The following is a 27,201-nucleotide window of genomic DNA, read 5'->3' on the forward strand; positions in this document are numbered from 1 at the left end:
AGGGATCAAACAAGAGAAACATGCATGGCCAAGATTTTTCATGCGACAAAAGCCATGCAATAACGTGGCTGGTTCCTGCGTCCAACATCCTAACAGCCCACGAGCTAGTCCATGGGGAATAGTAGTCTCTTGTAGATGAACTGCAGGGCATGGTTGGTCTCTCACCGTACATTGCAAAAAAAAAAAAGCCACATCCAATCTCGGAAACATCCTAGTAGCCAGTGACCTATCCTGAAGTCTATTGAGAGCCACCGTGAAAGCAATGCCCATCTTAGGCTACATCTGCTAGTCTCTATCTGGTGAGAGGTATGTCTCCGAGTAAGCGCGAACCGCCATGCATGTCTGGAGTAGCGAGTATGTTTTTTTTTATCGGGGAGATCTTCCAGGGATTATTGAGTTCAATGAGTTCATGACTTTCCTGTGGCGTTAGATGGGTTTAACCCTTCAACGATAGACCTGGAGATAAACCTGGGCTAAATCCGACATGAAGGGTCAAAAATTATAGATCGGCCTTGCCGTGAGTTAAAGTCCACAGGTCCAATCTAGTGCGATCTATGTGAAATGACACAAGCGGGGAGTATACTAGTATCCACAGACGGGGACATTCGAGAAGTGAGGGCAGGGCTGATCACGCCCAGAAAATGCTTCAGTGCCAAGACTTAATTCAACCAATTCCTGGCTCGGGCCTTAGCGGATACATAATACCGACACGGGCCAGCTAATCAAAATTCATTGTGGTACTCTGGACCTCAGGCCGATTTTCTGCCCAGGTCACGATATCGATTTCAACCTTGGGAACTGATGTCAACCGTCGATCAACGAGGGATCCACCCGGGGACATTACTCCACTACAGCCGCGCTAGGACGGGGCCAGGGTTTCCCCGAAGCTCGGGCCTCGACACCTCCCTGACATTAATATTAATGCGGTAGAAAGGAAAAAAGGGAAAAATATGTCCCCGAGTCCCCGGAGGAACACCCCGAACCAAATTTGTAGACTGTTGCCTTTAATCCATGGTTGAGGGTCTGAGCAGGCTATTTGAGGGGCAATGGTTTTATCGCCCGGTTGGTTGAACCATAGGAGATGCCTCTTTAGACTCGGTAGAAGTAGACGAGCTAATCGACCAGTGGAGTTTACTGGTATTGTCGTGATCCTGACCATGACTTGCAGGCTTAGCTTTTGCTCTACTAAATTAGATATCTACACAACCATTTAGGGTGTTCTACAGAGTCACGTATACTACGATTAATAGCAATGAGCTACATGATTCTACTGCTTCATTTTCCAGTTTGTCCCCAAGCTAGCATCTTTCTGGATACCTGCATCGTACATGCGCCTCTTCGTGATTGCTTTTTCCAAATGTCAAAGTGTCAAGATATACTCTGCATATAAAATATTAAAAAGAAAAGAAGCGAAAAGAAAAGAAAAGAAAGTACTCCAACGACCCTGCATCCAAGCTAAGACCACACTATAACATTTCCCAAGCACCTAACATCTAAGCCCCTTTGACCCCGGCTCTAGATGTCTCTTTTCCATTTGCCATTTGAATCTGGTCTATTGCATCCCCGGGTACCGGGCGTTAGAAAGTTCCCACAGGTCCATGGTCTGTCCTTTTTGTGCAATGGCTCCATACTGGATCCTCTGTGGACTCTTCTTGCCGGGGTTATTCGGTGCACAGTCAATCTTCCGAACCTTTTTCTTTCTCTCCGTGCTATTTGTGATTCTCCAAATTTGGCACAAAGACTAGAGTGTTTGGGATATGGCTGGGATAGTTGAAGGGTGTAACAGATATGGGATGCTCAACCAAACTATTCTAGTCATTGACTGTAAATCTAATAGAAAATAGGGCATATCAAGCCAATAGCAGATGAATGATGATCTGGACTAGGACTAATTAGGTCAACAATATGGTATGAACGCCTCTACAGAGTACTAGATTTAGAGTAGAAGTGGAATAAAGACGAAATAAAGAAATTATGATAATAATAATATAAAATTATATAAAATAAAGGCCCAAATAAAATCAAATAATCAAATAATCAAAAAAATAAGAATTAAAATAATATAATATAATAATAATAAAATTTAATTTAATTTAATTCTTTTTTTTTCCAAAAAAAGACACTAAGCCAAAGGGAAGTAGATCCACGCCATGCGTATTGTATTCCAGGCCTTCTTCTTGAGTCAGTTTCAGCCTCTGGCTGTTTGCGTATCGTCTCTTCTCCCCCTCTTGTCGACTCTATTTATTTAGAGACCCGCCCATCTTTCAATCTTCAGTTCTTCAAGTCTTTGGCCTTTTTTGTCTCTATCCTTTGAACTGGAATCCACATATCCACTTGATCCTTCATACCTTCATACACTTAGTTTACTTTCATACTTCTATTCATACATTCACACTTCATCCAATTGGATTGTTGCAGTGTTTGTCTCACCTGCCAGCAGATTCATCTGCAGCCGTGTTTGAGACCTCTCTTTCAGGGGAGCTCAACTGCAAGACAAACCCACCATCTGTGTAGGACGACAGAGAATATCTTTATTCTACCTCTCTTCCATTTCCTTCCTCTTTCTGGAAATTCTCTTTCTCTTCTTTATTATCGCTGGACTAGTTTCCTGGCGATTCAACCAGTATCAGCATATCTTTTTATCCTGTCTACCAGGGCCTGAAAGATCACAACAATGACCTTGGTAGCAAGGCCCATTCCTCCTACACCTCCCCAGTCTACAGACGGACATCCCTTGTCCGAAGAATTTGGAGGCCCTGGAGTGTACCGACCCGCGTACGACAACATGGCCATGTCTGATGAGGAAATCAGCACTCGCCAGCAAGAAATGGTGAGTCTCTTATTTACTGGCTGTTGCCTGATAGTAATGCTAACCATCTCAGCACTACGCTTCTCCTCCATTCTACAACGCTCCCGGCTTTTCTCAGAACATGCCTCCTCAATCGGTAAGTTCGACTTCCATGTTGTCATTTGACCGCGTGTAAAGCTGACCAGGATATGTAAATCAGATCATGATGTCCGGTGCCCAGGTCACCACACCTCCTCCGGGATCTGACGAGGATCTGATCCCAATGGGCTCACCTACCATGATGACCCCCTCCCCACCTTGGTCACAGTCCCCGCACAATCGCGGCAAAACACCAGTCAGGACAGCCAAACAGCGACGCAACCGTGCCCGGAGAGAACTCTCCGATCCGGGTATCAAGCTCGATGGACCAATTAGTCAACTTACCGAATCTTTCCACAGCACTCCTATCAAAGACATGGACGCCTGGGTGGCTCGATCTGCTCTTGAGAGACAGGATGAGGTCCGCAAGAAGAATGGGAAGATCTCTCGACCCATGAATTCCTTCATGCTTTACCGGTCTGCATACGCAGAGCGCACCAAGAAACTAGTGGGCGCCAACAACCACCAAATCGTCTCAAAGATCGCGGGCCAGGGCTGGAAGCTAGAGCCCATTGAGATTCGCCGAAAATACGAAGACCTGGCGAAGCTCGAACGTGACAACCATGCCGCAACACATCCAGACTACAAGTTCTCGCCCAACAAAAACGCAACCACTACCAGCCGACGCGATAGCGGTTCCCCTGTCTTCACACCAGGACCTACCGGCGATGAAGGGGGTTTCTCTGACATGGAAAGTGACCTTGGATCGACTACATACCATGGGTCTTCCTACGCCCACTCGCGATCCCAAAGCTTCGAAGAGCCCTACTACGACAGTAGCCGGGACTCCTCGCCATTTGGACCTGACTCCATGATGACACCTGGTTATGTTCACTCCTCCTGGCAAAACACAAGTCACCCAACTGGCCTCCCAGTGATACAACTCAGCTCTCTCCAGAGTTCCGAATCCTACGGTGCAGACATCTACCGCTCCACCAGCCCAAACCAGCGGGATATGGGATATGGCTCTTCTCTCGCTGGACTCCCCGGTGCTGCTCACCACGAGCTGCTCCAGCCTCATATTACCCACTCATCGAACGGTCTCCCCATGCACGACATGGATCCTCGACTTCTTTGCAATGGAGGCGAGTCTTCTGGAGTTGGCATGGCCGGTCCTTCCTATTCCGCCACTCCTGGCTCATACTCTACCTGGGCCGATGAGACCCAATCCGGCTTTTACGCGGCCTCATCGGGATCATCCATGTCTCCCAGCACCCTTTCATACGCTCACCCTAGCATGACCTCTGCCTACCTCCCCAGCATGCAGAGCCTCGAGGGTCGGGATTCCCCATGGGATATGCCTCGCCATGAAAACATGGCCGATCCTACTGGTGCTGAGTTCGAGTTGTGGTGCTCCCCTGAGCCTAACTCCAATGGTTACTAAGTGCTTTCAGAGAATCAAACGATGCCCATGGCTATCCAAAGAACCTTTCATACGTCTACGGTGTCATGGAAAATATGGGCTGACCAACTTCTTGCTGCTGTACTCCTGGACGAGAGCATGAGCAATAGTTGGCCATGCCGACGGGCTTTCCAAAAGGAAAAGCTCGATGGGAAACGGAGTTCAGGCTTGGGGCGTATGGCGTCTAGGAATGATCTCCTTGGTTCGGTCTTTTACTTTTCATACTGTCATGCCAGCCAAGCTGGCTTTTGTCTTATTTTCATTTGATTTTCGGACCTGTCTGGAAATCCATTCGGTACTTAGGATCTTTAGATTTCTGTCATTTTCACGCCGAAGGAATTATGCACTGGAGGGAATTGTGATTTTTTTTTAATGCGCGTTGATTTTACCTACTCAAATATCCATTCCAATTTTCTCTACTCCATACTTCGAACCCCATTAAATATTACTATGTAAAGGGCTGTGTTCCCGCAGGTATTATCGCCATTCTGAGCTGGTTTAGTACACACACGGACCTTCTCAATCTCAATCATCAGCCCCTAAACGGCAGTGAGACCCCCCCCAAAATAAGATCTCGGATCTTGTGGTATTACGCCAAATATCCTTCTATTTTGTCTATCGCCCTCTGTCACACCGCTACTTGAGAGATTCGCGCGCGGTTCCCATATCCTAGAAGGCCCTAATGGGGCAATATGTCCCCGTTATTTTCAATATTTTTGTAGGCTAGTCATAATTTCTGGACTTGTCCACCCCTTTATAACAAAAATACTAAATTCCTTTATGCATGAAGGCTTGAATTGGAATTGTCTACTTTGAATGAAGCCATTTCAGTCCAAGACATTTGTTGTATAACGCCCTTCCCAGACATAAGTACATACGGTGTGAATGGCTGATGTCAATCTTGATCCAATCCGGTTAGATCTTCTCAATAAAAGAGACATATAGCAGAAACAAATAGATGTATCTGCCTTACTCAACACAAACTCCATGCCTTTTCTCTGGGACTAGACACATACCTCGTATACCTCTCGTATAGCTCGAGCCCTAAGTCAGGCAATACTCCACCGCCCCGCCTACCCACCGCCTTGACCCCAACAGCCTCGCCGAGCAAGTCGAATTGATTCTGTTGATCAAGACATTGGACAGAGACACCCGTGCGAGACAGTTTCAATAAAAGCCAAATCGGTCAATACAGAATTACTCCAGGAAGAAGAACAAATAATTAATCCGGAGTCCACGACAACAGAATAATTTCACTTCCGCCCGTTCCTCCGCACCCCTCCTACCCCTCAACCACATTCAAGCTCCGAAGACAACATCCACATAGCCAAGATGTCCATTCCCAACGAAGCTCTTCAAAAGGTGTGTCTCCGGCTGGACAAATAAACATCTTTGGGTCGGATACCACGGGCAGATGACCAGGGGAAGCGGTGTTCCAAGTCAATTCGGTCTCACTCAACCTCTTGTCTCTCTCTGATTTCTGATCGAGGATGTCAATTTCAATAAAGATGCGCAATTACTAATGGTTTTCAACCAATATAGCTCCTCCAGGAGATTGAAACCCGCGCGATCGCCTCGCAGCAACAGATCAGTATCACCAAGGCTCATATGACAGCCAAGCAGCGCGACATCCGCATGCTGCAGCTTACATCGAAGGAGTTGTCTGAGTTGCCTTCCGAGACGAAGGTTTACGAAGGCGTTGGGAAAATGTGAGCATTTTTTACTTTTCCCCTTCCTGTCTTGTCTTTTTGTTTTTTGTTTTTGGTTATTTGATTTTTGTTCTCCTGTTTTCAATTTTGCGACTCCGAGACAGTGAGACAGTCTGGGAAATTTCTCATTGGGCCCATTTTGAATGAAACTGAGACTGACTTATCACCCCGTTCCAGGTTCGTCAACGTTCCCATCAACACAGTCAACAAGCGCCTTACGCGCGAGAGCGGCGAGGCCACCGCTGAGATCTCCAACCTTGAGAAAAAGCTGCAATATCACGAGACGACAAACCAAAAGAGTCGGGAGAACCTCGAGCAGATTCTCAAGTCTGGTGGGAGGTCGTGAACAAAATATTGAAATAGGAATATGAGACGAGAGCGAAACCTGAACACGATGCGCTTCCATGTGGCGGGTATCCTTGATTGTGGTTTTTATACCAAGGGTTCAGCGGTTCTCGCGAATGTGAATCTTAATGGGAAGGGATAGACAAGGCTGGTTCTGCTCTGTCTTTTTCTTCCGGGTGGACCTGCGACACAGGTGGATAGGTTGAAGATGTCGTCATCTCGAGGTTGACGAGTGAATATGATACACTATGCCCGGGGAGATGCAGGAGAGGTACAAATCCCTTCTATACCCGGCTGGCCTGGTCACATTCTGGCGATTATACATACTTGGGTTGCAGGCTGGTGACTTAGATACCCGGAGTTATTGTTTGCAAAAATATCTTTCTTAGATGAAACAAACGAGGAAACAGCATGCCATGATAACCTCTTTGCATATACATAGCCCCTCCATTTTCTGTGCTTTCATCGTCAATTCCTAAATCTGGATTTTAAGAATTGACCGACCTTCGACCATCCAACGAGAGAGAGCTATGGAGAGAAATATGTAGTCTCGGTGCTGACATCCTACATTTATATGTTTGTTGTACTGCGCATTGTGGGGCCGGTGGTAGCTTATCGTGCTGCAGCTGGCATTGTCAACAATGCAAGGGTCCAATGCGAAGGTTAAATTTACCTCATTCTCATCCCATCCATAATGTGATAACCATGGATACAATATAAGTGCCTATGTAACCCTAAAATTTTCATAGTGTCTTGCCAAAATTATAATCTGATAGGGCTGATATGCCAAGAACGGTCTAATCGAAAATATCTTTCAAGATCTGCAACGGTCTCCAAAGATACATTGATGGATATTTTGTCTGCAAATTCCCTTGTTGAGCGCCCCCGTACACCATCACGTAAGACCTTAAGAAAAAGCATAGTTTTAAATAATCGGTGGGCCAGGTACGTGATATAAAGCCATCGAAAGATTGGAACACAGCATGTGAGGCATCGTCAACAAAGAATAAAAAACCAATCAATACATTAATGGTAAGGCTTCCATACGGAGCCTTATTCCATTAATAGGGCTAGAGACCCGACTGCCGACCCAAAACAAGGGTGGCAAATGCGATATATTATTGGCTAGCTAAATGCACCGTTTCCAGTGATGTTCATTTAGCGGTCAGTCTGTGCCTTGATGCTAGTATCGCGAAGTCGCCACAATAAACAAGGCTATCAACTGAGTATTTTCCACTAATTATGTGTCGTTGGTTCTCATTCCAAGAAATAAGTGGTTGTGTTGCCAAGATATACGTCATTTTTAATATATGTGGGGAAAACGAGCGTTGATGTAGCCAGAGAATGGAGATGACGCCAATGGCGTTAGTCCGGTGGTACATGACAGCCCTGATATAGGTATATCGTACTTCCCATGGGAATATACAATATTACAACCGGGCATGTAGAAGTCTTTATTAACTCTTTGGTGAATGATAATAGGAAGGTATCGTGGAATCATTTGTGGCTTTGCGATGTCCAAATCAATACCAAGGTGTCAGAAAGGCACATCGCTCAACGTAACCGCCCATACTTTGTCCAATTATTTCTATGTTAAAAAAAAAAAAAAAATAAGGCAACAAGATAACAGTCCTGTGGGCTTGCCGCTGCTATTCCAATGATAGGGGTGCACTGGCTTGACTAGAGATCGACAGAGTATGTTGGTACAACTTACAGGCATACAACATACTTTTTTTTTGCCACTGTAACTGTTAGACAGATAGCTTATTCCAGGTGTGGCTTGGGTTGAGGCGTTTATATTTGTAAGTTGGTGTATAAGGCTGGCAGTTCTAAAGGTTACGCCTATTTCCCATGTTTTCAGCCCTAGTACTTCTAAAATTTAAGTCAAACTACTTCACTTACTCGCTTTGGATTGAGATGCACACACAACTGTGTACAACATACATAGATTTTGGTCTTCAAGAACTAGATACATGAAGTCCAGGTGTGACCAGGTGGAATATGGGTGCTCAAGACGGACGTAACGTAGAAACTAGAAAGAAGTCAGGTGCAGAAGGCAGGTGCCCATGGGTCATTTCACGGGTACACCCGACCTCGTCCACAGGTTCATCGTCGCGTCCCATGAATAATATCACGTTCTCAGATGCGAAATTTCTGTTTTAGGCTCACCTCTCGCCGCTTTTTTGACCAAGTAGAATTGAGAACACCCCCTCAGCTGGGCATTCGATCATCCTTAGATAAGCAGTTTTCAAGCAGCCCTAATCCGACGTGCACCAAGCGATCAACCAACCATACATAGATATGAACTAACCAATAACAGCTTCGGTGCAGCCGCTGCCAAGTGATGAGACAGCCTATAAGAAGCTCAGACTCTTACTTACCTTTGCGTGATCCTCCTGGCGCATTGTAGACACCACCAAGAAAGACAAGTACAACGTGTGTAGCGGGCTGCAAGTTCAAGAACAAGAGCAACATTTCATCCTATGGTCTTGATATTGATTTCCAACCCTACCTGGAATTGAAAATTTTCAAAGCTCACTGGCCTAATGTATTCTATCTTAATGCCGAATTGGATTGGTCCGCTCATTCTACCATTTAAACCTACTTGCAACGTGCAGAAGGCTAACCCGTGTGAGCCGTTAAGACGGCAGATCTTCTAGGTACTCAGGTCAGTCGAACATGTTATATTTTATTATTATTATTAAATAAAGACCTCGAGTGATACATACAGTCGCAGCACGTGATGATAGTGAGCCTCCCGGACTGAAATATACAAGCCTGCCCCTCATTCCCCCCAAAAGCGGCAACTAAGAACCATGGATAAAAAAGCCCCACCCGTGGAGCTACCGTGTGTTGAAAATGGATATAGATCAAGGATAAACATGAAACACTGTTGGTGCCCAATCCATCATCGCAACGAATGGTATCTCGATTGCCTAGTTATGGAGAATCAGGTACGAAGGTCAAAAGAACCAGCGCCTAAAGGAACCCCAACTCGAGTCCGAGTTCAAGATGCGAGCGACAAGACTATCCACAGAAAAAAAAAGGAGCTGATCGTATAATATAGTTTCAGTAATCGCCTTATCTATTTTAGATGCGTTCTCAGCGTCCTGTAGGAATTTAGCGCGAAAGGGTCCGATCGTAATTATTTTAAGTGGCGTTTTACGAAGGATATGCGTTTCACGTTTCGGGGGTTTATGCAGCGGACATGCCTAATGTGCGGTTTAGGAGAATTAATATTAGAGTGCTCTGTTGTCAATGGCGTTGGCATTAATCTCGAGTCTGGACTCGAAGTGGGCCCTGATGATGCTTTGTATCCCAACACTGGAGTTGGAGTTGGAGAGAAAGGGAGAGTGTGTGTAGATGGGAAGTAGAGAGAAAATATGGAAATCGTATATTCAGTCTTGAAGGAATGAAATATAAGAGATAACGTAGACTATATAAAAGGGTAAAAACGTTATCGAGTCGAGTCCAAGATTATGCGCCATGAGGCTGAACTGCAGTAATTAAAAATGACGCCCATGACGCCCAGCTGAATAAATAAAAAGGGACTCCAGGCCTGACTTTCCTTCCTTTTCCTCTTTCACTTTCTTCCCAGCCCCTCCCCCGCTTTGGCTGACAGTATAAGCACACACACTTTCTCGTATACAAATTTCGACTATTTTGGCCCCCATTTTTGTTCTTTTCTCATTTCTCTCCCTCACTTTCTGGTGTTCACATCTATATCATCTGCCATCTGCACCTGCACCTGACCTGCACCTGATAACCCCCCCGCACAGGCCCCTCTATCAGGGCCCCCTCCCCAATCTATATTATCAATACTCCCCATACTTTTCGCAACCCCGCCAAAATGCCTATGCGAGCAATTTATGACGATGACGACTACTCCTCGCATGATTCGGAGTTCGAGACCGACTTCTCCACCCGGCGAACAGGTCTCAGAACCCATATCCGCGAGCGCTCTGTCTCTCGCCACCGTCGCCCGGAAGTCGTCTCTCGCGAGTTCCTAGCACCAACCCAAACCCGCGTGCACCGGTCGGCCTCGACAGGCGGCGGTCGACGCCGCGGTCCGCCACTAGCACCGCCTCCACCACCAGCGGTGATGATTATCAACGAGCAAGGGCTGCAGTCAGAGAGTCGCTCGGAGAACAAGCCCCAGTCTCGACGGGTGCAGCACCAGTTCAGCGAAAAGAACACCAATACCCATAACCACAGGCACAACCGCTTCGAGGATGAACATGATGAAATATTGCAAGCGCCGGTCGCCCCGCGCCGACATGTGCGTGCCAGCAGCGTCTCGCGCGATACCTCCCCTTTCCAGCGTGACCACGAGCTAGCCATGAGCCAGCACATGCTCGAGCGCAACGATATCCGGCAAGACATGGGTCAGCATCTGTTGGAGCGCAATGATCTCCGACAGGACATGGATCTCTGGAAGCATCAGCAGGAGATCGAACGGCTGCAGCGGGAGCTGCAGAAGTCTCATAGCCGCAGCGACAAAGAGCGCGAGAAAATCATTGTGAACCCGCAACCCAATCCGCACGATTCTCGGCTGCTCAGAGAGGAGCTAGAGTATGAGGAAGAGATTGCCGAGCGGCTGCGTAAGTTACAGCGGTTGGAGCACAAGCAGCATTCTGCGGAAGAGGAACGCAAGGCTGAGGAGCGCTATCAGCTCAAGAGGCTGGCGGCGGAGAAGAGGGCTGCTGCTGAGGAAGAGGAGGTTAGAAATAAACTCCAGGAGGAGAGGTTGAAGGATATTGCGCGCATGCAGGATGAGAAGGGGCAGAGGGAGAAGCTCGTGCGGGAGGAAAAGTGGAAGGAGCTTGCAAGGATGAAGGAGGAGCAAGAGGAGAGGGAGAAGCTTGTGCGAGAGGAAAAGTGGAAAGAGCTTGCTCGTCAGAAGGAAGAGGAGGAGGCGCATGAAAAGCTCGTTCAGCAGATTCGAGATGAGGATATGCGGAAGGCAAGGGAGGCTGAGGAGAAGAGGAAGAAGGAGCTCGCTATGAAGGCTGCTGCTGTTGAGGAGTGGAAGCTTGAACAGGAGCGGATCAAGCAGAGACAGGCGGAAGAAGCAATCCGGAAAGCGAAGGAGTTCCGCGATCACCTTCGCAACATTGGCTATTCCGAGGAGGAGATTGATGGTATCATCAACAAGAAAAAGGAGGACAAGAAGAAAGAAGAAAAGAAGAAGGAAGAGAAAAAGGAAGAGAAGAAGGACGAGAAGAAGGAAGAGAAGAAGACTGAGAAGAAGGAAGAGCCCAAGGTCACATGGATTAAGGTATGGAGTTACCATATCCTCTCTATACACTAAGGGATTTAGCTGACACTATACTAGGTCCATCGCAAGTACTTGCTGCCAGATAGCTTGATGGCTTACGGTCTGCCTTGGGACTGGGACGAGGTAAGACTCAACTCTTTGTGTGTATACAACGAATACTAATATCTCTTTATAGCACGACCCCAACTACATCATCATCAAACAGTGGATTGACGATGAATTCCAAGAAATTCTCTTCGCCCACACCCGTCGTATACGCGAGGGCAAGATGCTCGCCCAGACATCTAACACGACGACCGAACTGAGAGTCAACGACCGCAAAAAGGACAAACTATACATGATTCGGAAGAAGAGCCCTTCAGGCCGGGTGCGCATCTTCGGATAAATGTCTTCTATTCTACGCTGCCTTGATTATGATTGATGCTTGGACAAGGGATTCGGATTCACGTATATCTCCCATTTGAACGCTGTTATTGTGTTGTTTATGAGACCCAGTATGATTGGACTGTTTCTTGTTGAAATTGTGTTGAGTTATGTTATGCTGAGATTTGTCTCGTTTTTTCTTTTTTATATCACAGAGTATGTGGTAGTACAGTAACGCGATATGAGCTGATGACCTTGTTTTTATTTATTCTAATTCCATCTTCTCTCTCATTGTACCACTACCACCCTGCCTTGTGTATCCAGTCCACCGTCTCGTGTCTAATCTACGGGGTTGGCGAACCTCTCGCGAGTATAGGTGCTTGGTACAGCTAGATTGGGGATACTCCTAGTATAAATGGGAAAGCTGAGGCCGGGGAATTATATGATAGGCGATATGTGCAGATGTAGTACAATATACATGTCAGGCCTCAGCCCTGTGTAAAAACCTCACATTGGGTCAATATAATACAGAAAGTGGAATGGGTATGATGTGAGGGAGAGTGATAGCCAAGGATAGATGGAATGCAAACCTAAAGACCCATCTGGGTATTCGTCTCCCACCGCCTCTCAGCGCGCAGGATGAGCTCCTCATAGACAGTCCATGCCAGCGCGGAGCTAATGGCCTTGCGAGCCATGCGGATACCAAGTCCACCAAAGAGACTGCGCATGCCATCCTCGTGGATCATCAAGCGTGTAGCATGTACCATGTTGCCGTATTTGGCAGGCATCAGCTGCAACCGAGTCTTAACGGCGTCAAAGGGATTGGTGATTGCAGTCGCCATTCCGGCGGCCGCTCCACCGGAGACGAAGTGTATTGACGAGGACGAAACAGCAGTTGGTGTCTCGCCATTATTAGAGGGTTCTGCGGCCATCAAGGCGAACCGTCGCTTCAATTGCTCGTAGAAGAGAACATAGAGGCCCGCATAGGGGGCATCGCGAGCGGCAGTGGCGCCGAATCCTGCGAAGAGCCCACGCAGCCCTTCGGTGCGGACGATATCCCGACCTGCGCCTACTAGGCTGCGATATGCGTAGAAATCTGACTCATAACGGACCTTGATCACGGTCACGGGCATCATTACGAAGCCTGCGGCGACTCTTGCAACGGCTCCTGTGGCGAGATTGGCTGTGTTGGAGAGTTTGGGGAGGACGGAGGATGACCTAGCGCCTATTACCGGGCTGGCTAGGGCCATGGGGTTGGATTGCGCAACGGCTTGGCGCAATGCGTTGAGACTGGTGAAGTATAGTGCCGACCCGAAGCCGGTTCGGAGGGCTGAAGGGAGTGTGCCCCGCCATAATCCACGGATTGGATTTGGAGAGGAGATGATCGCCTTCAAAGTTGGGAGGATGGCTGCACCCTGGGACTGTTGGACTCGAGTTTTGAGCAGGTCCGCGGGCTGGAGGAGGATGGAGGAGGTAAGGCCGGAGCAAAGACCAGCAGCAAAGTGGAAGGGTGTTTTTGAGGCTAGATTAATACGAAGATCATGATTAGCAAAGGAATGGAAATGATTGGGGCTTGGACGGAAAGCATACTTGTTGAAGTGCTCGTTTTCACCTGCGGCACCGTCAATGTGCTATTGTTCGACATTTCTGGGTCAACTCGAACCGAGACGTCGGGTGGCAGTGAATATGTTTAGTTTAAAGATAAAAGATTCAATGCCAGCTCGAGGTCCATGGGCGTCGCGTATGCGTAAGGGTCAAGAAGGCGTCAAGATCCACCGGATGCGTAAAAAAAAAACCAAGAGAAAATTCCACGAAGACGGTCACAACCAAAAGTATGGGCGGCAACCTGCATTCCACCAGGGAATAAATGAAGGTAGATAGAATTGAATAAGATAGAAAGCAATTGCAAGCGTTGAGTCTGCCGAGGTAGAGGAAAGACGTTGAGAAACAGTGAAGTCATCGTCAGCAATGGCTATCGATAAGCCACACACCGCTTGGTTTTCCATGTCCACGGGTTCTTATACAATCGTTGGACAATATCTACGGAGTAGCAGAGTAGAAGGTTACTATTAATCCAATTAATAGCCCATAGCTTAAATAACTAATAATATTCCAAAGTCAACTACATGTATCGATCGTATGACTGACATACTATCCTTCATGCGGCTCTTTAGCTTCAGGCCATGTAGAACAGAGTACACTATACGGAGTACTATGTAGACTATTTGCAGACCAGGCATGTGTTTCTTTGTAGATCAAATGCAAGAAACAGAAACATGCATAACATGCATAAAGAATATAAATAGACATCGAAATCAATAAACAGCCCGGAAGAGAAAAGAGAAAGAAAAGAAACAAACTGCATCCGGCATCTCGCGGGAGTGCACGGACCAACAGTCCCGTGGGTAATCGACGTCATGTCACTGGATGGTTTATTTTTTGTTTTGTTTCTCTTCCCTTTTCTCTTGGGATTTAGAGAGACATTCTTATAGAAATTTACGGAGATCGCAGAGTTACTGTCTTCTCTTCACCTTGGTGTACAGCAGAATGCCTTGGTCTTTGCCCTTCTTTCCGTATCCGCCCGCAAGGAGCGGATACTGGGAGCCTGTTACCTCCACCTTGAACTGGTGCGAAGAGGTGTGTATCCCCGCAGATCAGATGTGAATCGCACAGAGACAAGAACAACGCTAATATACCCCTCTATCCAGGATTATTATGCCACTGAGTATGCTGCGGAGATTGTCAATACACTCACGAATTTGCTGTTCATGTGGCTTGGAGTCCAGGGCATACGGAGCTGCCGTCGCAATGGACATGACCAAATCTTCACCGTCGCCCTCATTGGCTACCTAGTAGTCGGAACAGGAAGCTTCCTGTTCCACTCCACCCTCAAATGCAAGTCCCTATGCCTATGCCCTCCCAAGCCCAAAATCTGGTTAAACTGCGGCGGACATGCACCAATAATACCTACAACGATACATAAGTGATCGAAAAAGCAATGCTGACCGACGAACCCCCACAACAGATCCCATGCAACTAGTGGACGAACTCTCGATGATCTATACCACCTGTCTTATGGCCTATGCCTCATTCTCGTACTCTCGCACCACCACCGTACGAGTCTGTCTCGGACTTTCGCTCACAGGTCTCGCTGTATTCATCACCCTGTACTACCACTACCTCCAAGACCCAGTCTTCCACCAGAACGCCTACGCACTCCTGACCACCGTCGTCGTCCTGCGCAGCATGCACACTATGGAAGTGACCCTCCGACCCAAATGGCGCCACTCGACGGAGGAGGACCGCCTAGCGCGCCAAAAGAAAGGACTCCCCGTTCCGACAAAGGAGCGCCAGCACTACGAGAACGTGCGTGACGAGAAGACCCTCAAGACCATGTGGTTCATGGTGGCATATGGCCTAAGCATGTTTTTGGGGGGTTTCCTCATCTGGGGCATGGATAATGTGTTCTGCTCTGAGATCCGTCGGATGCGCCGCACCGTTGGTCTTCCATGGGGCCTCTTTTTGGAAGGGCATGGCTGGTGGTATGTGTTCAACCTTGACCTTATGATTTACTATTGGACTTTTCACTAATTCATGCTTACCTTGCAGGCACATCATGACTGGCATCGGTGCTTATCACTATATCACATGGGGAATCTGGCTCCGCCACTGCCTCAACAACCGACAAGAAGAATACCACCTGCGCTGGGCGCACTTCTGGCACATCCCCGAAGTGGTCCGCACCTCGGGTGGACCATCCGAGAACGGGGTATCCCGAGCCAAGAAGTCAACGTGAAACAGCCGTCTAGACATTCTCTCACTCCCAGTTGGTTCATTACTCGCACCCATTGTTTATGGATGGCGATATAACACACTCTTGCAAATGTGACACCCCAAAATAACATGAAATAGATACCACGCTCCTTCTTGTCTGTCCTTTGCCGTGAGACTCGGAGCAGAGCACTGTTTTTGATTCGCTCTTGTCGTTACTTTTACACAGCTTCTATGAACACAATTCGTCCCGGAGACGGATCTTTTGACTTTGGTCCATAGATATACGATACCTCTTTTTTCTCTTTCTTTTTACATGGGGGCGCGCGGGGTCGTTGCTATAGATGGGAGTCAGGCTTGTGGACTGTTATGATCGTTGATTCGGCGTACTCATTCATAGGATCTGAAAGCAATAGAAAAACATTCAGACGATGTATCGTTTAAGCATTCTATATTCTCATGTGCTAGAATAATCCTCAAAAGCAGACTATGCATGGTCTATACTTCCATCCGATGCTACGAACGAATCAGGCACAGAACCAAGCAGCTAGATAACCCACCCGCTTATAGCTTCGACTCCCCATTCTGCGCCGCCTTCTTCGGCCTTCGCGCCGGCGCAGGAACATTCTTCAACCACTCCGCGTCAATAGTAACCTTCTCAATCTTGGACTTCTGACTCCAAGCCGCGCGGAAACTCTCCTCCTCAGCGCGCCAGCGCCGAATCTCCGGTGCAAGCCAACAAACCGCCGCATCAGCGCACTCATTCACAGCCTCCTGAGCAAGAAGATGACCAAAGTCCTCGAGGAAGACATCACGCACACGGCCCGCAGCAACACCGCCACTGCCGCCCAACCCGGTGCCGGTGTTGGCGAGCTTATCGGCGCGCATGGCGGGGATACACATGTCCGACTTTCCGGCGAAGATGTACAGCACGCTAGGACGCAGGAATGGGAGCTGGGAGAAGATCCTAGCTGGCTCTGGGCGGTAGAAGGGGTAGCTGTGTGGGTGGGTTGCGTCTAGGTCTGGGTGTGTTACGCGGTTGACGGGCTTGGTGCTGTTCGGGATGTGTGTGTAGTTTGGTCGTGAGAAGGTGAACACTTCTTGGTGCAATGGGGTTCGAAGTGTTACTGGGGGCCCGACGTTTTTGTCTATCGGGGTCTTGGGGTCTAGTGGGTGGATGGCTGTTGGGAGATCGCGCAGACCATGCTCGATCCAGCGGGATAACACTCTTGGATCCCAGGCCTGGTAGAAGGGGCTGCGACGGAAGCCTTCTGCGGCGGCTTGGCGGGAGGGCCAGATATCACGCCGGTGGGTTGAGAGTTGGGTGGTTTTGGCGATCGCGCGCTTGTTAACTTGGAGGCTGAGGCCGTCTAGTTGGGTGGTTTGGCGTTGGATCACTGGGTCTAGGAGGACTAGTGTGTGGATGAGTCGGGGGTGCATTAGGCATAGTTGTGTGCTAGGGGGTGTATTAGCTAGCTGCTGCGTGGGTGTTCTGGTTGTTGAATCTTACAGATGTGCGCCTCCCATGCTATGCCCTATGCCAACGATAGGCCGCGGCATTTCAGCCCGCTTGACATTGACTAGGTGGAGGAGATCTCGAGGGTGGTCGAACCAGCTAGCTGTAATGTAGTTAGCATCACAATTGCTCTTATAAGACATTCATGTTACATACGATCATTTCCAAGGGAATCTTCATTGATCACGCTGCTTTGGCCTTCGTGCGCCACGTCGGCCATCCAGATGCTGCGAATGCGCATCCCATTCTGCTTAGATCGAGCGTGGATTTCCTCCCAAAGTGGTTCATACAGTTCCTGCGAGAAACTATTAGTATATTGTTGATTCTATGCTTCGAAGGCCGTCGCAATGCGCGCAGCTGCGAAAGCGGGTCTGGCGGCTCTGGACCTCGGCACTTTGTATCTCATACCTTGGGGAAGCCGTTCGCGTGGGCAGCAAGGATAGTAATATCGCCTGGTTGCGGATTGGGATTGTCCAATGGAATATATTGTTTCACGGCCAGATGTAAGGGCTCTTCTTGGTCGTTGGCCGTGGCTCCAGGATACTCCCTGATGTGCTGAGTGGGCACGACATGCTCAACGATGCGGAAGGGGGACGACATGATGTGCAATGCTGCCCTTTGAGAAGAGAGATTGTATTTATTTCAGTTCGGAATTATTATAAGATGTAAAGAAGAATGAAGTCAGCAAAATTCCGAGAGACCGCGGTTTTGCGGGGGAAGTGAGCCGAGGATCTTTGGGGTTGAAGGCATTCCCCTTTGTTCAACTGCCGACCATCCTTGCATAACAGATTACACTTGGTTGCATATAAATATGTAAATTCTATTGAATTCTATTTGGGGTTTGAAGCTACAATAATTGAAAGTTCTGGCTGTTCTGGACGCAATGTGGTGTAATTTAGCAGAGGTAGACCAGATATGCACCGAGGCTATAAGCTATACCCTGCCCTCTACCGGGCGAAAGAGCAATAGAGATTATGGGTTATCTTTTTTATAGAAAAAGCTCACCTCTAGGGTTCATTTACTTTCAAGTCAAAGGCGAGAGAGAGACAGCATTGCCGCTAGGACTGTTCCTGACATGATATTCCCGAACAAGCAAAGATGCTACATTATTCTATATACTACTCTGCACTGAGAGCAAGACAAGCATCAACAGCGAGACCAACCCTGCGAGGAACAGTTAGTCGAAACTCAATAGAATATTCAAACATCTGTAAGCATAGAAAGTACTCACCTCCCCTCTTTCATCTTAACGACGTCATCAATAAGCTCCCGATCTAGGTTAGGAAACATGTTCGAAAGTGTCTCGACAACATTCTTGTGCTCAGCACGTTGGATGCGCCGCGCCTCCGCATCTTCGGCACTAGCCTGGCGTGCGGCGGCGTCCTGAGCGTCGAGTACGCGGGTTAGATTCTTCTTGGCAGAGGTTCCACTACCATGGGCGGAGTGAGTGCGCTCGTCGCCTGAGCGACGGCTATCCTCGCTGCTTGCGCGAGGGGGCTGGTAGACGTTCGGGGTGAGACGGGGCGGAGCAACACTGGGTTGGGGCGTGGGGACAGGCTGGGGGCGTTCTTGAGAAGCGACAGAACCTGAATCTGGCTCGTCGGAGAAGATGCGACCAATGGTAGAGAGGGGTTTTTGAATTGTGCGTAGTAGTCCTGCGACTGGGGCAGAGGTTTCGTCGTCACTGGACTGGGTAGCTTCCCTGCGGCTTGGTCCGGCCTGGGGGTGAGATGAAGGGGGTTGGGTGGAGGGTTTTTCGTCAAAGGTTTCGGTTTCGCGGTTCTGTTCTGCAATTGCGGAAACGGCGGCTTCGACGTTGCGTTCAAAGTCCTCGTCGCTGACGGTTAGACTTGTGCGGTCGAGGCTTTCGATGAATTGGATGGCTCCAGACTAAACGAGGTCAGTTTTTGATATCTAGGACAGCATGGAAGTCAAACATACCAACGATGAGATGTAATAACCTGCTTCGCCGCCGAGTTTATCCTGATTGCGGAATCGAAGAATGTATTGAATGTTAGAAACAAGATGGTCAGGGTTTGCATGCAAAACCACATAGATCAGGAGGGGGATAAAAGAGTCGGCGGATGTGTCGGCCTTTTTGGAATTCTTTAATAGACCAAAGATGACTTTGCAGCAGTTCAGAATGCAAATGACCTTATCCCGAGGAGCCCGGTAGCCATTGATTTTTGATATTTCTGTCAAGCAAAGTCAGAAAGTTGAAAAACTCCCCAAAACAGTCCATAATACGGTACCTTGCTGTGCCAGGTTCAAGAAACGGCGTCCACCGCCGCTCACAGTTGGGATGTCCAAGTGCGTTTCGTTGACCCAGCTATAAATGCGAATCTTCTGGGCCAGGATATCGTCTCGCTCAATGTCTTCCTGGTGCTGGCCACGTCGCCACGGCCCATGAAGTCTCTCTAGCTCTCTCCGTCGGCTCCGGCTTGCACTTCTGGGTATCGTTGGCGGGGCTGGAATGGCTGGGGCAAAGGTTTGTGAATACAGACGATTCATAACAAGTTTCTCCATGCCTTCCTTGGCATTATCGAATTCGCTATCCGATACATCTCGCCAGATCTCGCACATGGCCATCTTATTTGTGATAAACGTCAGAAAATCGCTGATGATCTTGACTTGCTCATGGACCATCCATTGCTTCTTGCCAAACTCCATGAGGAACGACCGCAAAAACTTGGCTACGGGGTCGGCAGTGCGGTGACGCAGCTGTTCTAAGAAGCGGTGGAAATCGAATGGCTGGTCAGACTCTGGTTCCGGAAGTGGTGGAACCGTTGAGGTGGAAGCTCGTCGGTTTTCTACCGGCGATTCGGGCTTGTGAGGGTGTTGGGATACAGGCTGCTTCTCCGGGGATGTAGCGACCGGGGAACCCGCGGACTCGGTGGAAGGCGCATGGTCCAAACTCGATTTGCGTGGCGGGAAATATGTTGGAGCGCCTCGGAATTTATCAGCAAGCTCGAGCCGTGGAGACATGATCTCTTTTTGGTCGGTACTCCGCGCAGGGTCCTGGAATTGTCCCATAATACTTTGAATCTCCGCCTGGGAGCCATTATCGTCCCTAGGCCCTTCAACCTGACCACCTCGTTTAGAGTCAAGGTCACCATCACTAGGCACATCTGGGAGCTCTTTCTCAGGGCTGGTGGTTCTTGTATCGATAGGTGGAAGTGTTGGCGCAGTAGTGCTGGAGCTTGCGTTGAGGTTGAGGTAGGCATCGTCCTTCTGTGGCGGAGGGGGTGGAGGAGTATTTGCACTAGATGACGGGTTGGGTGTCGTAATTCCAGAGACCGACAGTCCTTCCATCTGCCCCGCAAGTTGTTGTTGCTCAGCCTGTGGTGGTTGGGCAGCTGTCGTCAAGTCCATCGCGGCAGGATCGGAGATAGCAGCCACAGCGTGTGACTCTGTTGCGTCTTGCGCACTCATTTGGATTGTTTGACTGCTGTCTGGTTTCACAAGTTTGTCCTGTGTTTGAGCTAGGAGATCGGTTGGGGCGGCCGGTGTCTCGGTGTGTTCATGGATATGCGGGACGTCTCTCGTCTCGGGGCCCGGAGAGGACGGGGATTCTGTGGCAGACATAAGCTATATTAATCATATGCGCCCGGGCAAAGAGGATAAATTCAGGGGGGTCATAAAGGCTCCGAGTATGCTCATGCGGCTCTCTCATGTTGATATGCGGATCATCATTCAACCGAGGTAGTCCGCTTCTCGATTCAGCCCTGGAGGCTACATTGACGTATGGAGGAATGTGTGCTTTCATTTGAGAAGACTAGATCAACAAAGAAAAAGATCAATTAATACAGCATTAGGGACTTGCGAATCAACACCAGAGATCTATCTAGTACCTGCATGTAGTTCTAACAGTGCTCAACCTGTGTACCTTCATAGGTACTTACATGATGCCCTTCACCTTTCACTGATTTCAAAGTCAAACTCAGTATGAAGTGATACACGCCACCTATCAAGAAACCATCAAAATTTCAATATCTTACAATCCATTGTGAATGCATTTGCTGGAGAAAGCGACCTCATGGATGCCCACCTGGGCAAGTCACGGATCTATAGACATGACTAATGTATATGTGCCTCAGGCACCAATATATCCAAAAAAGCTACCAAGCTAACCATCTCAGAATAAACAACACTCCCACCCTGTTCCTCCGCCATGTGTGGGATTTTCTTTTCGTTGAGCTCATCAACGCCCACACCATCAACACAGGAAACATGCAATCTGCTCCAGAAGCGAGGACCAGACAGCTATAAAACTCATACGACGCAAAAAGATATTCACGCACAGGATGGAGTGTCTCCACCCCTTTCCTATTATCTCACCTTCACATCCACGGTGCTATCATTGAGAGGTGACCATGTGTACACACAGCCACTCGTAGACCCCAGTACCCAGTCTGTGCTCTGCTGGAACGGAGAAGCCTGGAAGATCGCTGGGGAGCGCGTTCAAGGCAATGATACTGAACACGTTTTCAAATTATTTCTACAGGCAGTGGGCGGTGATCAGAAGGATTCCGTTAAAAGAATGACTGAAGCTATTGCAAGTCTCTCTGGACCATTTGCCTTTGTCTTCTATGATGCGGTCAACTCAAGACTCTTCTACAGCAGGGATTGCCTGGGGAGGCGATCTCTCCTCGAGGGATTCGATGAAAATGGCAATTTGAAAATTTGCAGTATTTGTGACAGCGCGTCGGTGGATTGCTTTAAAGAAGTGGGCACCGAGGGCGTTTGTACGATTGACCTAGCTCGCTATCAAGATCCTTCGTTATTTCCCAGGGAGTTGTGCCAAATCAAGATCTTGCCATGGAGCTCTGCTGCTTCACCGCCAGCTGATCACATTGTATGTTCTACGGTTCATATATTCTACCAAGAGCAGCAACTGACAAAAGACCAAAGAGAAAATCAATTCCACCGATGAATACAACACTACCAACAGAGCAGCCTCCTGCATTGACAACAGACTCGGTATTCGTCCAGGAGCTCGAGTCAAAACTGCGTCAATCACTTGAATTGAGAATTCAGAACGTGCCCAAGCCTCCAGGATACATTGCAGGCGAGACCGCCAAAACAGCCGTTCTCTTCTCCGGCGGTTTAGATTGCACACTTCTCGCAAGACTCTCTCATGATATTCTCCCTCTCGACGAACCAATCGATCTCCTCAATGTAGCATTCGAAAATCCCCGCGTGGCAGCAGCCGCAAAAGCCAACCAACAAAAATCCCCCTCCTCACTACCACCCCTCTCCATCTACGAAAACTGCCCAGACCGGATAACCGGCCGGTCCGCACACATCGAGCTCCAAGCAACCTGTCCAGGCCGCACATGGCGCTTCATCGCCATTGACATCCCCTACACAGAAACCCTCGCACACAGGGAGCAAGTCAAGCGCCTGATGAGACCCCACAATACTGAAATGGATATATCCATCGCATGCGCCTTGTACTTCGCATCCCGCGGCCAAGGAACAGCCCAAACAAACCCCTCAGCCCAACTCCCAACCCCAGACACTCCTCCATCTCCCCTTTACACAACCACCTCCCGCGTCCTTCTCTCGGGTCTGGGCGCCGACGAGCTCTTCGCTGGCTACGGCCGACACGGCGTCGCCTTCAACCGAGGCGGATTCAAAGATCTGATTGCCGAGATTGATCTCGATGTTAGTCGACTCGGCTCGCGCAACCTCGGCCGCGACGACCGCGTCCTCTCCCACTGGGGCCGCGAGACGCGTTTCCCCTTCCTAGACGAGGAGTTCGTGGCTTGGGTGCTGCGGGCTCCTGTGTGGGAGAAGTGCGGGTTCGGACTTCCGGAGATCGAGGCTACGGCTGGCATTGATTCAGAGAAATTGGCACTACGACTTGTTGCTCTGCGGTTGGGGTTGGTGAAAGTTTCTCGTGAGAAAAAGAGGGCTATCCAGTTTGGCGCGAGGACAGCTAAGATGGAGACAGGGAGGTCGAGAGGTACGGATGCTTTGAGCTGAGACTTGTGGCAGATGGATTTCCGCTACACGTTTTGAGTCTTTTGAAGCGCGATGCTTGCGGCATGCATATCCCCATACATCTTCCTACATCCTACATCCATCCATCTACTCTTTTCTTTCTCTCCATTATAGATTCCTCCTTTCATCCTTTCACATCCTTTCATTTTTTTCCCTCTACTATGATTCCCCTCTACTCCACCACCAGCTATGATGACAAAACATGGAAACAGATACTTCCGAAACCTCCACCCCACCCAACAACCCAGCCCTCCTTCGTTTCAATACACACAGCATCCACAAACACACCTGTCCATCTCAAATACCCGACCCCTGCACACCAGAACCCCAAACGCCCCATCTCTCCTAGTGTCTCCCACCCACGTTCATTCATCCATAGAGCAACCGCAGTCCTCGGGCGGCGTGTAGCTCATGCTGAAAGGAAGCGGGCGAGATGCGGAGGAATGGAATGCTGTTTGGCTTTTTGGTACAGGGGGGGAATTTGGGAGGTTGGGTTATGAGTGTGGATGGTATGGGATGAAGGGTGGTTGGGGGTGTCGGGGTGTGTTAATGAGGTATTTAAAAGGCAAGTCTGAGCTGGGTTAGATTAGATTATACGCTTTTAGTTTTACCTTTGAGGGATATGCACATAAACCATTGTGGGACACTTGACTAGAATCATATCTGTGAGGGCAGAACTTAGGCCAGGGGGGGAGGATATGGACTATACATGAACTTTGAGGTAGATGTAGGTAATACAGTCTACTAGAGAAGGTTTACAAGTAGAAAGAAGAGATAGAGCAATATAATTGATTCGAACAGAAACAAATACCATATTAAGATAGCCACGAGTCAATCCCATGAAGGGAGACGATCAGAACCGGCTCAACAAAAAAATAAACAAAATGCCAAGTAGTTGAAACAGCAGAGTAGAGAAACCAAAGTGAGAATCACAGATCTGAAGGAAAAAAGAAACATTGACTGAGGAAATTGTCTCAAAACTTTTTTAAGAGAATCAGATGAGACGAACCGAATCGCGTTCATCTGATCTCGGTGAGACGTCGGGGCTAGGCTTTACCCATCACCCGCGCCTACCACAATACCCAGAGGGTCAGGAAACACAAACATGTTTTTTTTTTAACAGAAACACAAATCAAGACAGAATGCCCAATCGTTACAATCGTCAGAGTCACCAAGGTAGGCCATAAGCCAAAGACCGATGTCTCAAAAATTAGGAATGACCAGGATGGGATGAAACCATCACCATTACTGGTAGGTGCTTTGAATCTGGAGTTGAGCCTTAAGCTTGGCAATCTCCGCGTCGCGCTCAGCGATGATCTTCTGGAGATCCTCGATGCGACGCTCAGAAGTGTACTGGCGTTCCATCTTCTTGGCACGCGACTTACGCGCAGCTTCCGTGTTACGAGCGCGCTTAGCAGCAACAGGATCATTGGGATCGAACTCGATGGGGCTCAGGTTCTTGCGCGATCGCGCGTTAACCCCTGCGACGCTGGAGTGCTTGACTGTACCAGAAGCCGGAACAGGTGATGATGCCACTGAACGCTTCGCACGAGGAGAGACAGGAGTCATGGAAATTGGCAGGGCTGGCTTCTTCTCCTCGGTGGGGAAGGCAGCTGCGACATCCAAGGTAGCGAGGTCAAAGGCATTTAGGTGATCTGACGAGTGATCAAAGAGGGAGGGCCATTCTTCATGGCCGGCAATATCCATGTCGGCGAACATGGGCGAGGTGTTTTGGCTGAAGTTGCCAGGCGACTCGAACGAGGGAGTGCTTAAGTCGGTGAAAGTGCCGGATGGGGGAACAGACGCATCCATCATCAGGTCCTTTGGCGAGATAGTGCCAGGAGGACCGTCAGAGGAGAAGTCGTTCGCCAGGCCAAGATCGTTGAAGAGAGGCGAAGCCATGCCAGCAGAGAAGTCTGCAGAAGGAAGACCGAAAAGATCGACCTCGTGAGCTTTGGTGGGGTTAGCGATGTGCTCGCTAGGATACTGTGGGATGCGTGATAAATTACCTTCCATGAAGTTGGGAGTGGACATGACACGTCTATATGTTTGCGTGTTGTTTGTGTGGTTCTGTTGACCGTTGAAAAGTGGGATGGGAGGGCGGTTGGTGTTTGGAGAATTGGAAGGCACAGAAGCCGTATTAGGACGGTTGTGCGTGAACGTGGGACGGGACCAATAAGAGGGGGACCGGGCAAGCTGGGTCACTCTGGGGTCTTGGGCAGGTGAGCCAGAGAACTGCTGCTGTAGATGTCGGTGCAACTGCAGACTGAAGGAGTGTCGTCGAGGGTTATTCTGCGCCAGGAATGGCTGAAGTGCAGAAGGTCTATGGGTTGTGTTCACGGGCACACGCAATCGGGGCTGCGGGTGTGGTGTTGCTGATGGATAGAGCACGAAGTCCTCGAGTGCACTGTTGTTGTTGCTGTTGTTGTTGTTCTGATTGGAAGCCAAGGGCTGTGATGGTGGGGGTGAGGGAAGCCATGGTTGCTGGTGGTAATCCGTGGTGAACGACGTTAAGTCGATCGGGGTAAAGTTGTTGGGAGAACTCGAGCTACGCGATGCGATGCTGAAGTTCAGAGGTCCAAAAGGAGACTCTGAAGGGGGAAGAGAGGAGATAATAGGGTTGGTTCCGGTTGAAGAAATGATGTCTGTCTCAGTTGAGATAGACTGTGTGTTGAAAGACGGGGAGCTTATTGGGCACCCATTTTGGCGGTAGTGAAGTTGAGTATAGTTTTCGTCTGATAGCAATATGGCGGTTTATGTGTATATATGGGTGTATGTGTAAAAAGAGACGTGGTATAAAGGAGGAAGAAAAATCAGGCAAACGGGGGAGGGGGAACTCAGGCACTTCTTAAGGGCTGTGTGCCCTGGTGCTGACCAATCGGCGTTCCGGAGCCGCACGGGGCTTAGTTCTGAAAGTCACGGGGTGTGAGTCACAGTGTGATCCGTGGTTCTGATTGGTTACATTGAACAAGGCATCCATCCAGTTCACAGTACATCACAGTACATTGGATGATACCTGCTCATTCGCTTGCATATGCCTACATAGTCCAAGTACCTCTGAAGTACCTGTCTCCACCATCCTCTCCGGTTCTCTTCAAATTGACCAATAATTGATCAGATGCCTATCCCTCCGGAATATCCAGGCATCCTACATTTTTGATTTTTTGATTTTTTTTTTACTTTGATTTGCTTTTTCTTTATTCTTTTTTTTCCCTTACTCTTATATCATATCCTCTCAACCCATCCATGATTATTGTACAACGTTACCAATATTCTCGGTTAAGGAAATCAATTCCATCCAGGAACCAAAATACCAATTTCAGCTATCATACCCGTGTATCTCCTCGGGGAGGTATAGCCGTTCTCCATGAGGATAAAGGAAAATGCAAAGGATCCACCGATCTTTTCCCAATTGTGTCCCCGCGGTGGGCTGAGTCTGGGGCCAATGTCCTATGAGATGTTCATGTTTCATTAGTCTTGCCGAAGGGCGTGAAATTGACTTTGGGACGTTTGGTCCTATCTCTGAAACTGAAGTATTTTGAATGCACGGAGTATATTATTCTATAGATATAAACCAGTGTTTCTGATATATACTACTTGGTTTCAGGGGGGGAGATTTACTCAATGGGACATTGATTTACTCCCTACGGGGTACTTGGAAAGTTCTTAAACCAACTCCCAAGTATACTTTATCCGGAGCATACGGAGTATACGGAGTACTTTGTACGGAACACTCCGTACGGAGTAATCCAGACCCAATTAATTGATTTTTTTTTCCTTTGATGGGTGTGGATTTTCATAATGCCGACGTACCTTGCGAGGGCCGAGGCTACGCCGAAATAGGAGCCCGCTGGAGGACACCTT

General features: G+C 48.7%; 9 protein-coding genes across 9 annotated transcripts; 5 read left to right on the forward strand and 4 right to left on the reverse strand.

Annotated features, from left to right (window-relative positions):
* Positions 1-2,674: 2,674 nt before the first annotated feature.
* On the forward strand, positions 2,675-4,331 carry N7487_011276 (HMG-box domain-containing protein; the record flags this gene model as incomplete). The annotated part of the gene is made up of 3 exons (XM_056879006.1): positions 2,675-2,830; positions 2,883-2,945; positions 3,009-4,331. 3 exons carry the CDS (start codon positions 2,675-2,677, stop codon positions 4,329-4,331), a joined length of 1,542 nt encoding a protein of 513 aa, XP_056724325.1.
* Positions 4,332-5,681: 1,350 nt separating this feature from the next.
* On the forward strand, positions 5,682-6,404 carry N7487_011277 (putative prefoldin subunit 1; the record flags this gene model as incomplete). Its single annotated transcript, XM_056879007.1, has 3 exons — positions 5,682-5,711; positions 5,892-6,058; positions 6,236-6,404. The coding sequence occupies 3 exons, from the start codon at positions 5,682-5,684 to the stop codon at positions 6,402-6,404; spliced, it is 366 nt and encodes a 121-aa protein (XP_056724326.1).
* A 3,849-nt stretch (positions 6,405-10,253) lies between these two features.
* N7487_011278 (uncharacterized protein) lies at positions 10,254-12,066 on the forward strand (the record flags this gene model as incomplete). Its single annotated transcript, XM_056879008.1, has 3 exons — positions 10,254-11,681; positions 11,739-11,804; positions 11,857-12,066. 3 exons carry the CDS (start codon positions 10,254-10,256, stop codon positions 12,064-12,066), a joined length of 1,704 nt encoding a protein of 567 aa, XP_056724327.1.
* Positions 12,067-12,634: 568 nt separating this feature from the next.
* On the reverse strand, positions 12,635-13,689 carry N7487_011279 (putative mitochondrial carrier protein; the record flags this gene model as incomplete). The annotated part of the gene is made up of 2 exons (XM_056879009.1): positions 12,635-13,566; positions 13,635-13,689. 2 exons carry the CDS (start codon positions 13,687-13,689, stop codon positions 12,635-12,637), a joined length of 987 nt encoding a protein of 328 aa, XP_056724328.1.
* A 902-nt stretch (positions 13,690-14,591) lies between these two features.
* On the forward strand, positions 14,592-15,840 carry N7487_011280 (ceramidase; the record flags this gene model as incomplete). The annotated part of the gene is made up of 4 exons (XM_056879010.1): positions 14,592-14,681; positions 14,753-14,939; positions 15,070-15,586; positions 15,654-15,840. 4 exons carry the CDS (start codon positions 14,592-14,594, stop codon positions 15,838-15,840), a joined length of 981 nt encoding a protein of 326 aa, XP_056724329.1.
* Positions 15,841-16,379: 539 nt separating this feature from the next.
* Positions 16,380-17,931, reverse strand: N7487_011281 (putative toxin biosynthesis protein; the record flags this gene model as incomplete). Its single annotated transcript, XM_056879011.1, has 4 exons — positions 16,380-17,271; positions 17,326-17,434; positions 17,488-17,626; positions 17,740-17,931. 4 exons carry the CDS (start codon positions 17,929-17,931, stop codon positions 16,380-16,382), a joined length of 1,332 nt encoding a protein of 443 aa, XP_056724330.1.
* A 518-nt stretch (positions 17,932-18,449) lies between these two features.
* Positions 18,450-20,916, reverse strand: N7487_011282 (guanine nucleotide exchange factor VPS9; the record flags this gene model as incomplete). Its single annotated transcript, XM_056879012.1, has 4 exons — positions 18,450-18,495; positions 18,563-19,221; positions 19,273-19,526; positions 19,584-20,916. 4 exons carry the CDS (start codon positions 20,914-20,916, stop codon positions 18,450-18,452), a joined length of 2,292 nt encoding a protein of 763 aa, XP_056724331.1.
* A 586-nt stretch (positions 20,917-21,502) lies between these two features.
* On the forward strand, positions 21,503-23,319 carry N7487_011283 (asparagine synthetase domain-containing protein; the record flags this gene model as incomplete). The annotated part of the gene is made up of 2 exons (XM_056879013.1): positions 21,503-22,186; positions 22,243-23,319. The coding sequence occupies 2 exons, from the start codon at positions 21,503-21,505 to the stop codon at positions 23,317-23,319; spliced, it is 1,761 nt and encodes a 586-aa protein (XP_056724332.1).
* Positions 23,320-24,582: 1,263 nt separating this feature from the next.
* On the reverse strand, positions 24,583-26,039 carry cpcA (amino acid starvation-responsive transcription factor GCN4; the record flags this gene model as incomplete). Its single annotated transcript, XM_056879014.1, has 3 exons — positions 24,583-25,289; positions 25,347-25,982; positions 26,036-26,039. The coding sequence occupies 3 exons, from the start codon at positions 26,037-26,039 to the stop codon at positions 24,583-24,585; spliced, it is 1,347 nt and encodes a 448-aa protein (XP_056724333.1).
* Between the last annotated feature and the right edge of the window lie 1,162 nt (positions 26,040-27,201).

This window comes from Penicillium crustosum (genome assembly GCF_028827405.1).
Source record: "Penicillium crustosum strain IBT 35664 chromosome Unknown utg000005l_segment0_segment0, whole genome shotgun sequence".
Taxonomy (NCBI): Eukaryota; Fungi; Ascomycota; class Eurotiomycetes; order Eurotiales; family Aspergillaceae; genus Penicillium; species Penicillium crustosum.